At 41.4% G+C, this 12,759-nt stretch overlaps 1 protein-coding gene across 2 annotated transcripts in view; it reads left to right on the forward strand.

Moving 5' to 3' along the window:
• The window catches only part of FAM171A1 (family with sequence similarity 171 member A1), a 132,853-nt gene that overhangs the window by 45,755 nt on the left and 74,339 nt on the right, over positions 1-12,759 (forward strand). The window contains exon 1 of one of the 2 annotated variants that reach the window (XM_065586921.1): positions 6,470-6,647. The exons of the other annotated variant lie outside the window; for it this stretch is intronic. Coding sequence (XP_065442993.1) covers positions 6,485-6,647 — 163 coding nt within the window. The 5' untranslated portion in view covers positions 6,470-6,484. Of the gene's footprint in view, positions 1-6,469; positions 6,648-12,759 lie in introns of those variants that run through there. 2 annotated transcript variants of the gene reach the window in all.

Below are 12,759 nucleotides of genomic sequence, written 5' to 3' on the forward strand. Positions count from 1 at the left end.
CATATATACTGTAGAGACACCATCATGGGACCCAACCACATCAGCCACACTATCAGGGGCTCATTCACCTGCACATCTACTAATGTGTTCTATGCCATCATGTGTCAGCAATGCCCCTCTGCCATGTACATTGGCCAAACCAGACAGTCTCTACGTAAAAGAATAAACGGATACAAATCAGACATCAGGAATGGTAACATACAAAAGCCAGTAGGAGAACACTTCAATCTCCCTGGACATTCAACAACAGATTTAAAAGTAGCCATTCTTTAACAAAAAAACCTTCAAAAACAGACATCAAAGAGAAACTGCAGAGCTACATTTGATTTGCAAACTTAACACCATCAATTTGGGCTTGAATAGGGACTGGGAGTGGCTGGCTCACTACAAAAGCAATTTCCCCTCTCTTGGGATTGACACCTCCTTATCAATTATTGGGAGTGGATCACATCCACCCTGACTGAATTGGCCTTGTCAGCACTGGTTCTCCACTTGTAAGGTAACTCCCTTCTCTTCATGTCAGTATATTTATGCCTATATCTGTAATTTTCACTCCATGCATCTGAAAAAGTGGGTTTTTTACCCACAAAAGCTTATGCCCAAATAAATCTGTTAGTCTTTAAGATGCCACCGGCCTCCTCGTTGTTTTCGTGGATATAGACTAACACGGCTATCCCTCTGATTCTTAATAAAGTCTCACGGACTCCTCCTTTCCTGCTCCTAGTCACTTGGATTTAGGGAGAGCTTTTATTTGTGTTTGGCATTGAATCCCCCTGAAAACAAAAACAAAAATTGTGACGGGTTGAATCCCAGAACCCCCCTTGGGAGCTACCACATGATGTGCCAAGACTACTTCTGCCCCTGCTTTCCCTGCCAGCTTGGGACCACAGCACCCTGTCTTGCTGAGCCACGCACACCCGTCTGCTACAACACAGACCCAGGGTCTGAAATACTTTCCCCAAAGCTGCAGACTTAACTGAAAGCAGCTTACAGAAGTGTTCCTGCCTTTAACACTCAGATGCCCAACTCCCAATGGGGTCCAAACCTAAATAAATCAATTTTACCCTGTGTAAAGCGTATACAGGGTAAACTCATATATCTTTTGCATAAGGCAGGAATCCTTTGTCCCTCTCTGCATTCCCACCCCCTCCTTCTCAATGGAAAGACACCAGGTTAAAGATGGATTCCAGTTCAGGTGACATGATCACATGTCACTTTAAGACTTCATTACCCACTTGCCATCACACATGTATACAGGAAGACTTACAGGTAAAACAGAGCCATCTGCAGTCAATTGTCCTGGTTAATGAGAGTCATCAAGATTCCAAACCACCATTAATGGCCCACACTTTGCATAATTACAATAGGCCCTCAGTGTTATATTTCATATTTCTAGTTTCAGATACAAGAGTGATACATTTATACTAATAGGATGATCACAGTCAGTAGATTATAAGTTTTGTAATAATACCTTACAAGAGACCTTTTGCATGAAGCATATTCCAGTTACATTAGCATATTTTCATAAAATCATATAGAGTGCATCATCACACACATGTAAACTAAATAAATAATGAATAACATTTCTATATCCCAAATATCCTTAGTTTTCTTTGTAATGTGTTTCTAAATAAAGTGACTTGACAGCTGCCTCGCACGCATTACAATTTCCTTCAGAGATCTGTCTTCTTCTAGAATAAAGCTTATGCATCTTAAGTTAAAAATTTTCTGTGACGAACAACATGTCAGGTATTTTTATTTAAGCATGTGTAAAGCATTTGAAGCATCCAGCACTGAAAATGTATGTCTTTAAAATTTTAAAATCTTTCTTGGTGGCATAAAATCTGTCACGTCACAACAAAATTGCATCAGTGTTAACAGAGAAAAGCTACTTAAACTTTTAAAAAGCTGTTGTGAATGTTTACACACACAGGTCAACATTTTCAAAAATAGCTTAACCTTAAGCTCCTAATGGTGGGATTTTCGAAAGCACCTCATTGATTTAAGAGCAAAAGTCCCATTGACTTCACACTGAAAACCGTAATGGAAGAGTATATTATAGTCAGTGCATTTAAATTTTCTTAACATGTTGTAATTCATTGTGTCAGAAGATGATGTTGGCTGCAAATAACGCTGGCTATACTTATCAATTTTGTGTTTAAGTTTGGGCGGTTCTCACAGTATGGATGTTAATGAGGCCCTGGACTTGCATCTTTGAGTACAGAGAACCACCTTAAGTGATAAACCTCTTAGTAAAATTTCAGCTTTTACATACATATTTTCTAAGAATTATGAAGCTAATTAAAGGAAACCAGTACAAAATATGGTCTTTGGCAATTTGACTGTAAAAAGGGGGAAAAGTAAAGAACTAGTAACATGTAATTAAAAAATCAGATTTAAATGGAAAATATTGTTTAAAATAAATATTTTTAATCAGGTTTTTTGCACCCTGGTTCTATGAAAATGAAGCGAACATCCTGCAGTAGAGGATGACAATGAAAATAGTTGAGATCTGTATGACTTCTGTACACCTAATGTTAAGCACAGCATTTTTTAGACTAGCTGTGTAATTTAAATGTTGCATTACAAAACAGAACGGCATTGTGTATTACTGATGTATTCCACAGAAACACATAGGCTTGCAGCTGCCAGCTATAATCCTTTGCCATATTACATAATGTTTAATTTGTTTTTCCATAAAGCAGTTTATGGATCATCTTCTAGTTTGCACTCTGCTACTTAACCCACAGTTTGCTAAAAGATGTGCACAACATCAACATTATAGTACTTGAATCGATTGGTTTTTTGGGGTTTTTTTTTTGGTGTTATACTAGTTTTAGCCTACAAATTGCAGCAAGTGTTCAAGAAACTGAAGTCTTCTGCTAAGATCACAATTAGAATTGTTACATAAATCTGTCTGCCTCAAGCCTGCTACCTGGCACACTTCTCCTCCCACCCCCCCAGCTTAAAATGTCCTGCCTCAAAATTTGTAGTTAGCACTTCTGTTGGTTATGGGCCATGCTGTGACCAATGCTATGCACCCATGGGGTGGGGGTAATAAGGTACTCCCTTGAGTAGCTACCACTCTAATCACAGTGCATGAGAGAGAGCAGCCTTTACAGGGCTTCTACTTCCTGTCCTGTGCTGGTGGCGGGGAGTAGGCGGAGCCTTGATTTCTCTCCCCTTCCTCTGCTCACTAGCTATTGATGCTGAGCTGACGTGGAGGGGGAGAGAAGTAATCTGTACGAGGTAGGGGGCTGACTGAGCCTATTTCCGCTTTCTTCTGCCCCTGCTAGAGCAAGGGGGGAGCTAGGGACAATGTAAAGACTAGGCAAACCCAGGATTATATTATGACACGTTTAAAAAGGGGGAGTTGGGGAACTATAGGCCAGTCAGCCTGACCTCAATAGCTGGGAAGCTACTAGAGCAATGTATAAAACATTCAATTTGAAAATACCTGGAGGATGAAGGGGTGATCCCTAGCAGGCAGCATGGATTTACCAGGAACAAATTATGCCAAACCAGCTTGATTCCCTCCTTTAACAAGGTAACTATTTGGTGGATAGGGGGAATGTGGTTGACATAATATACCTGGACTTTAGCAGGACTTTCAACACAGTACCCCACAACATTCTCATAAGTAAGCTGGAGAAATGCAGGGTCGGTAGAGCTACCATTAACTGGATACATAATTGGTTAAACAACTGCAAACAAAAAGTAATTATTAATGGAATGATGTCAGAAAGGAAGGGGCTCTCCAGGGGGGTTCCACAGGGATCTGTTCTGGGTCCGGTGTTGTTTAACATCTTTATTAATGACCTGAGTGTAGGAATAGAGAGCCTACTGATCAAATTTGTACATAACACACAGCTGGGGGAGGGGGTTGCAAACCCTTGAGGGTAGAATTAAAATTCAAAGGGATCTTGATAAATTGGAGAATTGGGTTATAGACAACAAAATGAAATTTAGCAAATCAAATGTAAGATGCTATGCTTAGGAAAGAAAAAACAAATACAGAATGGGGGATACCTGGCTTGGCAGCAGTACTGCTGAGAAGGATCTGAGAGTTGTGGCGGATTACAGCATCAACATGAGTCAACAATGCGATGCTGTTGCAAAAAAAAGCAAATGCAAATGTTGGTTGCATTAACAGAGGCATAGCATGCAAGTTGTGGGAGATGATAGTACCACTGTGGGTGATGCTGGTTAAGCCTCAGCTGGAGTAACGTGTCCAATTTTGGTCACCGCTGTATAAAAAGGATGTAGAGAAACTGGAAAGAGGTGAATAACAAAAATGATCAAAGAGATTGAATGTAAGCCATATGAGGAAACGCTGAAGGAACTGGGTATATTTAGTTTGGAAAAGAGGAGATTAAGGGGGGGACATGATAGTGGTCTTCAAATACTTGAAAGGCTGCCATGAGAAAAGTTGTTCTCTTTTGCCACAGAGGGCAGGACAAGAGGCAATAGGTTCAAACTACAGCATGGCAGATTTAGATTAAATCTCAGGAAAACTTCCTAACTGTAAGAACTGCAGGACAATGGAACAAACTGCCTAGGGAAGTTGTGGAATCTCCTTCACTGGTGGTTTTCAAAAAGAGGCTGGACAGCCATCTGTCTTGGATTGTTTAGACACAACAAATCCTACATCTTGGCAGAGGGTTAGACTAGATGACCCTGGCAGTCCCTTCTAACCCTATGGTTCTGTGGTGCTATGACAGCAGATGGTTACTGGTCTGTGTCTGGAGCAGCACAAGTGCATACTGCCCATTACTTGGGGTTTGTGACTGACAAAGCCACAGTCTAGCCCTATATAATCAAGGCTAACAGCCTGAAATGCTTTTTTCTAATGCTCCCATCAATAGGGAGGGCGGATACTGTGTGAAAATTAAACACAGAAAGAGCTAACCCCAAACCAGCCATTTTAACAAATAAAACTAGGCACAGAGGAGATAATCCCAAAGAAAACAAAGCACAATAATCAGATGTTCTGACCCATGAAAGGCTTTCAGAGAGAGATTGCTGGGTGTACTCAGGGAGGGAGTTACTTGGATAAAGTCCATGAAATGAGTAGGCCTAATGCCTCTAGCCTGATCAAGGCAACAGAGAAACATCAGGCAATAGAGACAATTGTTCATCTACCTTCTACCCAGATCATTAAGAACTTCCATTGTGTGAAAGCAGGAACCATTGATTTAGCAGCGGCCAGTGCCAGTAGTAAAATGTTGGTGTTATCAAGGAGTGTGTAATTACCTGCCTTCTGCAACTTTTGGGTCAATTTCAAGGGAAGCCCAACTAAAAGCAAATTACAATAATCTAGCCTAGAGGGAACAAGTATGTGGATGATTTGAATATGGGAGAGGTGGCATAAAAGAGAAGAGGCAATTGCTCCAGTACAAAAGACCTGTTTATTAAGGACCATCAGGGAGGTGGAAGAGAAGCAGCTGGGTCCCTATGAAGTTTCCAGTCCACTAAGCATAGAACCTCTCTGTTCTGTCGTTTTACTCATTCTGTAGCAGAGAATGGAGAAGGTTCAACTTTTACTCCTGAGGGAATTCTACACCAAAAAATTAAAAATTGTGTACAATATTTTAAAATTCTGCAAATTTTATTTTTCAATAAATGTGGAGGCTCCAGCATGGCAGTGGGGAACACAGGCCACTGGCTGCACGGAGGTGGGAGATCACCCAGCAGCCTCCACACACACCCCGTAGGACTCGGCGGTGAGGCTGCACTTTATCCTGATATAGCAAAAGGTCTGGGACTGCCCAAGAAACACCCTGGGGTCCTGCCCCTCCTTGTCAGGTACACCAGGTGTGGGCAGGCAGGTTCAGCCCGTCAGGATCTAAGTGTGGAGGGGCTTCAGGGGTGGAGTGAGAGGGTTCTATGTGGGGCAATCTGGGTGCAAGTGGCTTAGCTGGGGTGATGGGTCCTGGGGGAGTGGGAGTCTGGGTGCAGCTGGTTGGGGCTCAATGGGGTGGAGGTCCAGGTATAGGGGGGTGGGGGTTCGAGTGTGGGAGGCTCAGCAGGGAGTGGTCTGGGTGCAGGGGTGGGTAAGGCCCGGTGGGAGAGGTCTAGGTTTGGGGGTTCCGGATGCAAGGGGTGGGTGGATGGGGGAGCAGCTCCCTGTATAGTGACTCTGCCCCCGCAGCTGAGGAGCGATGGGATGAGGGTGCAGAGCTTCCTCTTCCCCTGCAAGGAGCGGCTGGGGTTGCAGGAAGTCCCAATCTCGCCCAGCCCAGCCAAGCCAAGCCAGGTTTAGCAGCTGAGCCCAGCGTAGTATAGGAGCCACCAGCTGGGGCATCCCCAATCCCTCCTATTTCCCCTCCCCTGGCAGTGATTTACCTCTCCGCTAGCTGCTGCAGGTGCCTGAAATGATGTATCTGCACTGCTGGGGAGGGGTGCGTGACTGCTCTTGTGGCTTCCCTTTGCTTCTCTGTCAGAAAGTCATTTTTCTGCAGGGAAACAGAAATCTGTGGGGGACATGAATTCTGCATGGGCAGTGGTGCAGAATTCTCCCAGGAGTTTAAATTTTTTCTCAAACACCTCTGCCTCATCCTGTTGCACTCCACCCAGTCCAAGAGGAAGGACAACAGATGTGGCAGTTAACCAAGTCTCTGCCCTTTCTGTGGTGGCACCCCTTTTTGGTGAGTCAGCTCTTCTTGTTTTCACTTGGAAAAATCCTATAGATTAGCAAGCTGAGTTAAAGACTAGGCTCCCTTATACTCTTTAATTTGACTTGCTAACTCATGTGAAGCCTACAAACTGCCTTGTCTTCACTAGGAGTTTACCATGTGTTAGGTAATTCAAGTTAACACACCTCTTTTGCCTAGAGAGGATGCACCCTAAGGGATATGCATACAGGGAGTGGAAAACAGGATAGTTCAGTGGTTTGAGCATTGGCCTGCTAAACCCAGGGTTGTGAGTTCAATTCTTGAGGGGGCAATTTGGGGCAAAAATCTGTCTGGGGATTGGTCCTGCTTTGAGCAGGGGGTTGGAGTAGATGACCTCCTGAGGTCCTTTCCAACCCTGATATTCTATGAACAGTGGTAGGGAAGGGTACATGAACATTTGTCCCTTCCTGACATTCTCAAACAAAAACAAAACTTGTGAGCAGTCCCACTCATGTCATCTCACCAGGCTGCTTTTCTCATAGAACCAACACATAGGTGGTTACCATAGTCAGATTAATGAAGGCAACAGAATTGGGGTGAATCCAATAACCAGCACTAACTGTTGCAAATGGGTGACACCCAAAATTAACTAGGGCTGTGCATACAAAGTGAGAATAAGAAACTACTGTTATATGGGAGGCTGCTGGAACCTGTAACTTCCTTTACCTAGAAGTAAGAGTAGTGGCAGCCTCCCTAATCAGGTAGGATAGGTTCCAGATGTATTTAGTGGCCCTCCCTATGTTCTGAACTTCATGCCAGTACTGCACTATTGCACTAGTGCAATATTAACATGAAGTCCAGAAGATGGAGTTCTGTATAGTTGGGTGGATGCTGGAATGCAGAGAGAATAAGAATATAGACCAGCTTTAGTGAACCATTAACATTGTTCACGGAACTTGAAGATTTTCAAGCACTTGTTTAATTACTCTAATCTTAGAATGCTGTAGACACACCCATACACACACACATCAGAATTTTATTTTATTTTAAATGTTATGCCTTTACAGTTTTAACTCCTGTCATAATTTTTTTGTCTCATAACTTCAAGGTTATAACAAAAAAATGGAAAAAAAACTAAAAATTTGTGAAAGCTTGATATAGATGGATTATCTACAATTTTAAATACAGTCCCTACACTACTAATTTTATAAAGCTGCTTGGAGACTACCACTAAATATGTTTTCACTGTCTTGAATATGGGCTCCTTATATTTTTTGCAGTAGGACTTGTGGATTTCATAAATTCTGGATTTCATTGTTTCAGAACATATGTATCTGATAACTTCAAAATTAAGCTACCATGTTTTTCAGGAACAATAAAAAGCCCCAGTCTCATTGAAGCTAACAGTATAAAATTAATATGAATTTTTAAAGATCCCTGGCCTTTTTGGAGGTGAGGTGACAAGGAATGGTAGGAAACTGTTTGAAAAAATAAACAGCTTTTTAAAAACTAATTTCCTAATACTTTTTGTGATGACCTTCTAAACTTTCCAAAACTTGTTCTCTGTTGTCAGATGAATACAAATGGGAAATTTCAGATGAAATTGGTTTAGCCTTTTGCAAAGAAAGGGAAATAGGAATTGTGATTTTAAACTGAATAAGGAGAGACTGCTGTATCTCCATAATTATTGTTTAAGCAAATAAAATGAACAAAAAGTGCTGCTCCTCTTTTGTAGCTTGATACAATTTCAGTTACCGCATGGTTACAAAGTGAAGTTTGTAAACATACTTCTGTTTCCAGGCGTTCACATCTAGGGGGGAAACCCTTGAATATCAAGTCTGGTGTTTGGCATACAGTTTTGGAGTTTATAGATGTGGCACTTCATAGTATACACAAGGTTATCAGAATTACTCCAGTAGTCATTCATCAGACCAGAGAAACAGTTTTTTAAAATTAAAACAACTTAACTTCAAGAAAAAAAAACCTCCCAAACTTACTAGGTGAGACACTCACCCTGCTCTGTCCTGCCTATGCTGTGTAAAAGACCTGGAGCATCATAAAGGGGCCCTAACAATTCCCTATCGGGCAGGATTCCCCTGGTGTACATGTGGTAGGAGACAACTCCATATCAAATCAGCGGTGAAAATGTAAGGCTAACAGCCAGAAGATGAACTTCACTAAAACTTCACAGATTAAAGACTTTATTACATTCAATATTAAACAATGACGTTTTTATGTTAAATTTGAATGGAACACCCATTATCTTTCTCCATCAGGCATATTTTCCCTTCACCCAAATGAGAGAATCCAACATAATTATCATCTCTGTCATTGTATCTGAGTGGTGCTGAGCTCATAGCACCTTTTCAGTACCAGTTGTTCTGAGATTGCCTAGGATCTCCTGATACTAGAATAAAAACTCTTGCTGCTAGGAAAGTTCTGCTGTGCAAAAGCATGAGCATAATTGGACAGCAATTTTTAAGGCTGCTGGAAAGCTCTTCTCTCTCCATTGCAGGCAATAGAAGGAAAAAATACAATGAGAAAAATAGGGAGAAATAAAATTCCTCTCCCTATTGTGTTTCTTGCACCCATGTGATTTTCTTCATATTTTGGGCCAACTCTAAATGGAAAAGTTGCATCAGTATTTTTTCAGGCAGTAACTACCATGTGTTAATACTCAAATTGTCTTGCATTGCCACTTGCATCAAAATAACCAAACCATTTTCATGTCAACATAATTCCATTTTGGCAGGAGTTATATTAGTGCAGAGCTATGTGGCTGAATCATTATACACCTCTACCCCGATATAACGCTGTATTCGAGAGCCAAAAAATCTTACCGCGTTATAGGTGAAACCGCGTTATATCGAACTTGCTTTGATCCGCCGGAGTGCACAGCCCCACCCCCCGGAGCACTGCTTTACCGTGTTATATTCGAATTCGTGTTATATCGCGTCACGTTATATTGGGGTAGAGGTGTATTGGTACAACTACATTGATTCAGTCAGGCCATGTCTACACTAGGAGTGCATTGCCAGTATACCATACCAGCAAACTCCTAGTGTGGATGCAGCTTATACTGACAAAGCTGTGCTTTTACTGATGCAGCTTATTGTGTCACCCCCAAGAAAAAACACGTTACCTTTAAAACAGTTTTGCCAGCGTTTCGGTGTCTACCTTAGCTGCTTTTGCCGGCATGTCTATATTGTTCAAGGATCACACTCTTCACACCCTTGACTGATGTAACTTTGCCAGCAGAATTCCATAGACATAGCTTAAGTCCTTCCACTGGTGTCCCTCACTGCCATCAGTTTACTCTTGCATTGGCCTGTCTGGTTACCTATCTGCACTTCACTGCTTCAGGGTCATCTGCACCAGATGTCACTTTCTCTTTAAATGGCACTTGCAGATGCCCCAGGATCTCTGTTTATAAAGCCCAGAACAAGTTCCCGGGACTGACTTTGTACAGTAACAGTAGGCAAGCAGGCACAGCCTATCATTAATATTCCCTGAAATAAATAATTTTGGAGACTAAAGAGATTGACTGACCAGTTGTGTTATTAGATCAGTTGCTGCTGAAACAAATAGAGCAGCTTTCCTGTGAAATAACTTGCCATACATTACTAATGCAGGCATATATAAATTTCAGACTGTGCATTTTGTTTTCACTTTGTTAAGGATTTAGGTGGAAAAAGATGGGAAACAGTATTTATCTTATGACGTAGGACATAAATGTGTAAAAAAAAAAAAAAAAAAGAAGAGTTGCCTTATTTTGATTTTGATGAATCTTAATACCACAAATCAGGAGCATATAAACTATTTTTAAAATGTAATCTATAATAGTAATACTGGCAAACTGAACATCAAATAAAAAATAACTTTTAGATGTCAGTGTGCAAGAATAGATAAAATCTGGAGTAGAAAAATAACACAAAAGAATAATGGCTTTGTAGGTATTAAAAAAAAATAATAGGCAGCTTTATAAGGAAAGATTAGGTTTTCATCTCATTTTGTTTTACATACTTACAAATCAAGGGCCTGGTTAGTACTTGTCCAGGAGTCAGTGGAACTACTTGCATGAAGAAAGGTGGTAACCTTCCATGTTTACTGGCTTAATTAACTGTGCCAATTTTTTTGTTAAATTGCTCAAAATATTAGTCTATCATAACTGCCAGTTTCTTTTTATAAGTATGAAAGGAAAATTGCATGGCAAGCAACAAAGATATAGATTACATCCAGGTCTGAAATACACTATTCCTCCCCCTCTTCTCCCCCCATCTTCTATTTGTATCTGGGAAACTGTGGTACTCAAGAACTTTATTTTTTGCCCCAGAAAATGCAGAAAAGAGTAGTAACATTAAAGAATAAAGGCGAGTAAACTTCTAATGTGTTTTTAAAGTTGTGACAGGGTGTGTATACCCTTTCACACCTGTTAAGGAAGAGGTTAAGCAGCTGCTTTGGGTCCAGGCAGCCCCACCCTGCCACATCTGCAAAGCATACATAGCTTGGAAGAGGTGCTCAGCAGGAGAGTAGGGCAGCAGACAATGGAGGTGAAGTGACCTACACACTGAGCTCCTAGGAAGGAGCTCTGGACTAACTATAGCAACATGGCCAAAACCTAAGGAAGAGATCTGGGATTCTCAGAAGGTCTAAGACTTTATCTTTGATTTCCAGTTATGTAATGACGTTTTTTTTTTTAACCCATTGGAAAAGAGGGAACTTAGCTGCTTACACTGGGCCCTGGATCAGAACATAGTGGAGAAGGTGGGACTGGGTTCCTTTACTAATCACTAGAGGGTGCTGAAGGCAGAAGTTGATAGGGATAGTTTAGGGGCGAGAAGGCCCTTAGGATTGAAGGGTCAAGACCCTGAGACCTCAACCCAGGGGGAGACCTGGAGACCCTAGTCCAGTGGTTTCCAAACTTTTGTACTATACTTGCTATGTTGTACTTTCACATAGCAAGCCTCTGAGTGTGACCCCCCCCTTATAAATTAAAAACACTTTTTTATATATTTAACACCATTATAAATGCTGGAGGCAAAGCAGGGTTTAGGGTGGAGGCTGACAGCTTGCGACCCCCCATGTAATAACGTCGTGACCCTCTGAGGGGTTCTGACCCCCAGTTTGAGAACCCCTGTCCTAGTCTAATGTGGAGGGCTACTCCATTGATGGACTCTATATACCTGGAAAGGGGCAGACATATAACATGTGACCTGGCCCAAGGGCTGAGTCATGGAAGAGACAGAGCACTGCCGGATTAGAATGGCTGTCAACAGGGGCACTGGGAAAGATGACTTGCCATGCCCTGCCTAACCACTGGGTGCTGCTTGCAGTGAGTGATCCCCTTCCAGCATGGGCTGACAAAATCAGGCAGACTTCAAAATATGTCTTGTCCTTTATTCCTCTTGCACCTAGGTATAGCCGATATCCTTTTTGCGTAGTCTGCTGCCCTCCCCTTTACTCAAGTATACATGAAACACTGATTTGTGATACCTGGAAACACCACGTAAATGTGTTTCACTTTTTCAGATACTGATTATTGACATCACTGTATGCATGCCATTTCAGCTGTTTTGGATTCCTTCAAACCTATCCTGTGAATACAGCTGCCATTTATGAGTTCAGTGTCTGCATGATTTAAACTCTCCCATTCTCTCCTTCCCCTTAAAAAAAAAAAAAAAGTATTTGCACAGCAAAGGATTTTTCAAAAAAACCCAGCTGTTTGTTTAACCTAATTCAAGGTGCTAGCCTACAATATAGACTAATGTACTGTAAAATGTTCTTGCCTGCACCAGAAAAAAAAAGATATTGGTATATTATAGATGTGAATGTTTCTATTTATTAATGACCAAATAGATTTGTCTGTCAAGTTACAAATGTCTGTAATCCTCGGTGACATATCCCTGATTTAAATGGATGTGTGTTTACAGTACTGGTATCATAAACAGAGGGCTGAAATGGGACGCTATTCAGAATTCAATACTCATTCAGAATCAAGGTCAGAACCTTCTTAAGGGGAATGGTTCAGATGGTCATGACATAAATTTACTGCAGATCTTCACAGTATAAGTAATGATCCCTCTTTTCATCGCCACATTATCTACATAACAAGTTGGTAAATAGAATAGTCAAGTTTTATGTTGAG

Source organism: Chrysemys picta, chromosome 2 (assembly GCF_011386835.1).
Source record: "Chrysemys picta bellii isolate R12L10 chromosome 2, ASM1138683v2, whole genome shotgun sequence".
In the NCBI taxonomy this organism is placed as follows: domain Eukaryota; kingdom Metazoa; phylum Chordata; order Testudines; family Emydidae; genus Chrysemys; species Chrysemys picta.